This window comes from Microtus ochrogaster, chromosome 21 (assembly GCF_000317375.1).
Source record: "Microtus ochrogaster isolate Prairie Vole_2 chromosome 21, MicOch1.0, whole genome shotgun sequence".
In the NCBI taxonomy this organism is placed as follows: domain Eukaryota; kingdom Metazoa; phylum Chordata; class Mammalia; order Rodentia; family Cricetidae; genus Microtus; species Microtus ochrogaster.
In genome coordinates, this window is record NC_022022.1 from 16,054,003 (window position 1) to 16,059,487 (window position 5,485).

The window sequence follows — 5,485 nt, forward strand, 5'->3', positions numbered from 1 at the left end:
GAGAGAGAGAGAGAGAGAGAGAGAGAGAGAGAGAGAGAGAGAGAACTCAGATTGTTTTGATAAATGCCTGGGTATCATCTAAAACAAAGGGTGAAATAATAATATAAGGAAATATGAATCTTTTGTGTGAATGGGCAACCTCTACAGGCACAAAGTAAGCAATTCCTATTTGGTGAGAGGGTGAGTCACAGATAAGAAGGGAGCTCCAGGAGGTCTGGACTTGTCTTTCTGATTTGTTTCACTGATGCCCCTCATGACTATACTGTTATAAAAGGGAGAAGGAATTATTTTCCATACTTACTCCGAGCACCTCTTGCTTTCTTTCCCAACTCCTATTCAATCATGTGTTTGCATAGATTTGTTTGTCCACTTTCTTGATATTTCTTTCTAGTTCAGTTACATGCATCTAATTAATAATTTGTTTTTTGAGACAGGGTTTCTCTGTAGCTTTGGAGGCTGTCCTGGAGCTAGTTCTTGTAGACCAGGCTGGCCTCAACCTCACAGAGATCCACCTGCTTCTGTCTAATGAGTGCTGGGATTAATGGGGTGTACCACCACCCCAGCTGATAAAAAATATTTTATGTTTAACATGATTGCAAATAGAGTTTATTCTGCAAAACTAAGGTGTTAGGAGCCCAGACTAGTGCAGTTGAAAATGTCGCACATCACCAAATGTAGACCATTTAAATAAATAGGATTTGAGAGGGTCTCTTTCTGAGGTGCTGGAAATGAACCCAGGGCTAACACCTGTTCTTGAACTGCTCTGCCACTAAGCATTGTTCCCAGCTGGAAGTAACTTATGTTACCATGTTCTACAAATTTCTTTGTCTCATTTCAAATTCAAGACTCCCATGAGCAAGCAGCTAACTCCTGAAATTCAGCTTTGGTGGAAAGAAATCAAACAAAAACCTTCATATAAATTCAAACATTATAACCTCTGAACATGCAAATTGAGTTGAAAATCACCTATTATCTATGATAGTCAGCATTTCTCACATTTTATTTATGAATTCTTTTGTTTTAGATGGAACTCGCTAAGGAAGAAAAATGTGAATTTTTGCCTTTCCTTTCCCCACGGAAAGTTATAGTCAAAGATGGAAAAATTGTGGCAATGCAATTTGTTCGAACAGAGCAAGATGAAACTGGAAACTGGTTTGAAGATGAAGAGCAGGTGGTGCGCCTGAAGGCTGATGTGGTCATTAGCGCCTTTGGTTCTGTCCTGAGTGATCCCAAAGGTAAGACATTCCTAGGAGCCCCTGTGTGTGATGCTGTGGGTGTTGTTTTATGGCTCTAATAGTTCCCAACTTTCGGCCACTTTTGCCTATCTTAATATTCATTTCACTTTGCTAGTATGGACTGCAAGCAATCTTGATTGAAAAGGCTTAGAAGTGTTATTACCAAATATATGGAATTAATTTAAAGTAAGGAGAACTGAAAAGAATGTGAATCTTTAAGCTAATATCCAAAATACATATTCTATTTTATAATAATGTTTGCCTTGTTTCCTATAAAAGAATGGCCTTTCTTCAATTAGGGTAGAATAAAAATATGTAGCTGAAAAATTGGAACAGTCAGTTTTAAATGGTGCAGAGAAATTATGATGTAATAAAAAGCAGAAACTTAGATTCCATATTTATTACCAACACCATGGCAAACCATCTCTCTGAACACGGGACACCAGCATTATCCTTTAGAAGTTCAAATTCCTGTCATTTCATCTGAATACCCTAACTGAATATGCAGAAGAAAAATAAAATGCTTAGGCATATCACGAGAGAGAGAATGTTTTATATAACATTTCAACCCCATAGTTGTCAGTCAACTGAGAGACCGCCTTGTGTTGGAGCTCTCCCACTCTGGTACCATTGTAAATGAAAGCTCAAATACCAAGGCACCTTCATTTTGCAAATCTTTACCTTTCAATTCACACTGTTGAAATGACAATTATCACTTTTATTTTCTGAAGGGAAAATAAAAGGCCTTTCTGCTGTTCAGACGTTCACTGAGAACAATAATAACAGAACATCTAAACCTGACATGTCTGCCTATAATGCATACTGTATCCATGTGAAGCCTGGAGGAAATGCATGCATGCAAATACACATTTTTATGCAGCAGATAGGTAAAGATTCAAGCAGTCACCAGGCTTTTTTTTTCTGCAGGACACGCAACATCTTGGTATTTAAAATCATCCAGATGTTTAATGTCATCAAGATAAATGTTTTCAAATGGCAGAATGATGGCCTGAATTTGTCACTTTCCATGCTTGTATGAAGTGTAGACACAATCACTGTGTGCTTTTGTGTATTCGTTAACTGAGTTTATAAAGGAACAATGAACTGTGCAAGTTATGTTCAGTTATCTAAAATATACTGTTCTCTGCAAAAAGTAAGATGCCAGTGAAGTTTAGGTAGCAATTCTACTCATGAGTCATGTATCAAAATAATTTGTTGTTCAGCCACTAAATTTATTTTTCATGACTGGCAGTCGAGTGTTTTTAAAAGTATTATTTTGTAATCAAGACAGATTATCTTGTGCCTCAGAACACAGGAAACAGCTTTTATAAACTCACTATTATTTTAAAGCTTAGGTTTATGTATGTGTTATTTGGCTGCTGAGATTTTGTTGTTGTTATTGTTCGAGACAGTCTCTCACTATGGATCTGTTACTGCCTTTGAAGTTCTAATTCTTCAGGCTCACCCCTATGAATTCTGAGATTACAGGCATGCACTGCCAGACTAAGTTTTGTTAATGAGAGTCCATATGTGTTTATGGACATGTGCATCAAGAATGAGATAAGTTATATAATATTCAGTGTTTAATTTATGGAGTAGAAAAAAAATGATATGTTCAATTCTAGAATTTCATGCTTATTCTAGAATTTGTGCATTTTGTTCTCTGTGTCTGTTTCTTGTGGTACTTCACATGGCTTTTAGAATTCTCTAACGGCTATATAGAGAAGTCAAGAAAAGCATGGTGCCCTACTAGGGAGTCTTTTTCCTATCCTGATTTGACATGGAATAAAATGCTGAGAAATTGTATCCTAATGCACAGTCCCATGTTATACTAAGGTCTCTCAGGGTTTCTAAAGACAACGTGTTACTTTCCAAATGATTGGGCAACTGGAATTAGCTGTGATGTTGAACAGCATTCTTGTCCTTTTTTCTGTTACTAGTGGGCCGTGTCTAGACAGAAGTTTCCAGGATGTTGCTGTCCTTAGTCAAAGAACTGACCAAAAAAAAAAAAGGCACACAGAGATCACAAAATAGCAAGAACCTTGTTCCATATAAAGAATAGCATAGATCTGAAATGTTCTCTAAGGGAGCAGGGACATATATGGGAAAAGTGTTCAAACGCTGTGATAGTTGTATGTGCTGCCATTTATGAGGTAGACTAGGAGGTGGAATTGTGGTCCCTTGGGGGCTTAGCACAGGCTGTTCTCTGTTGCAATCGACTGGCTTGGACTCTGCTAGGTTTTTTCCCCCCTAATGAGAATATTATTCCTTGTTATGCACCTGATATCGTATGCATATTGAATAGACATAGGCATAAAAATAATCGTGGCTTCTCCTAAATTTCACTCAGTGGACACAGTTTGCCTCACTGTGCATCCACCCAAACTCAATGCAGTCCATAAAGGTCCATTGGAGAGCCTGGATATGTTCCAGCATGTGCTTGAAAAACATAATCAGTGCAGTTAAACTCAACACAGGTTGCCAGATGTTTTATTTGGAGAATAGGGTGTGTTTATATTATGCATATGAGAGTCCTCAGTTGTCAGCTCCATTGATGGATGTATATGTCCATACTGTAAGCCAACTGGAGAACCAGGCTCTTCTGTGCTTTCGCGTGTTTGTCTGGTTTGCTCCTGTGCACTGTTTTCAATCCTAATGAGGGGTCATGGGAAACTATTTAGAACTAGTAAAGGAATTTGGGTTTTAGAACTTACCCAGGAAGACCTTTTAAACTCATAATAATAATAATAGTAGTTTTAAATTGAAAAAATATTCATATCCACATAAATATTCTGGGTATACTGAAACCAGTTTCCTGGAAGAAAGCTGCACGTTTGGAAAAGAAAAGATAACCCTTTTCTACCCGAGTTTGTTCAATTCCAATGCCTGTGGAGTGTGAGCCTCAAATGATTACCGTGAATGCGGTACACATTTTAATGCACTCATCAATAACTGTGTTTCAAAATGTTAGGTGTTCTTGTCACTTTTTTTTTCTCTTCTTCTTCCCAAATTTAGTTTGCATAGACTCAATAAGTTGCACGAAAACACAGAAACAGCATTTCATACCTTATGCCGTTTTATCTATTTGACAATGTTAAATATTTCTGTTTGAAATGCTCTTCTCCAAATCACTTAACCTTTCTAAGGTTCAGCTCTTCATCTATCAAAACAACAACAAAACCAAGCATAATGAAACCATCTCTCCCTATCCTGTAACAGGACTGTCAGAAATAAAATGAAGGAACGGGAAAGTGCCTTGCAAGCACAACTATAAACAGACTATTATTGTTTATGTCGTTCCGGGTTCCTGCATTTATCTTTTAGTTATTTGTAAGCCTGTCACTGACTTCCTCTTTCTTTTTGCTGTTACGTATAGTCCTTTCCAAAGTCCAGGGGTTGCAACTTAGTTGAAGGACCACTCTCAAGAGGAAAACTATTAGTGAACAGTATTACCAAAAGGTCCTTCAATATGCTTGGCTGTTAAAGAATAGCAAATTATAACTATTTTGAAATTCTTTCACACCCAAATCAGAAGAGCTATCATCAAGAAAAAAAAATCAGAGGCTGGCAAAAATACAGGGAAAGAGGAACACTATACACTGCTGTTGCAAGTGTAAACTGGTAGAGTCGCTGTGGAAATTGTGCGGAAGTTCCTAAGAAACTAAAAAGAGCACAGGATCGAGCTTTCCCATCCCAGGATATGTACCAGGAAGAATTTGTATCAGGGAACCATAGATCTATGTACACATCTATGTTTATTGCTTTTCCATGTTATGAACATTAGCTATAAACTCTCATTCTTAAACATCCACTTGTAAGAGATATGTATCAATTGCTGTGTCTACTCATATAATAGCGATAATTAATTCTAATGAAAATTTCAAGGAGTTATTTAGTTCCTCAAAATTATAGAAGCATCGGACATATTAATACTCAATACACATTCACAAATACATTTATGCACTTGACTTGAACTGACCATTCGGGGATATAAATTCATTAAAACTATTTTATTAAACCTATTTTCTTCTGAGAAACAGGCCAGTTTGTTTTATTTTTCTAAGAAAAGGTAAGCAATTCTTTTCATTCCCTGACAGTAACTCCCCCCCCCTTGTTTGGCATAAACTATTGCATTCGTTATAATTAGATGACTAGTTGATTAGTTAGTGTTTGTCTAGTGTATCAGCTCAAACAGGCTGTTCTTTTTTTTTTTTTGGTTTTTTCGAGACAGGGTTTCTCTGTGGCTTTGG

General features: G+C 37.0%; 1 protein-coding gene across 2 annotated transcripts in view; it reads left to right on the forward strand.

The window, feature by feature from the left end:
- Positions 1-5,485, forward strand: part of Dpyd (dihydropyrimidine dehydrogenase) — a 763,700-nt gene that overhangs the window by 337,238 nt on the left and 420,977 nt on the right. For both annotated transcript variants that reach the window (XM_005357199.2, XM_013350051.1), the window contains exon 11: positions 1,025-1,235. In XM_005357199.2, the coding sequence (XP_005357256.1) occupies positions 1,025-1,235 (211 nt within the window). The remainder of the gene's footprint in view (positions 1-1,024; positions 1,236-5,485) is intronic.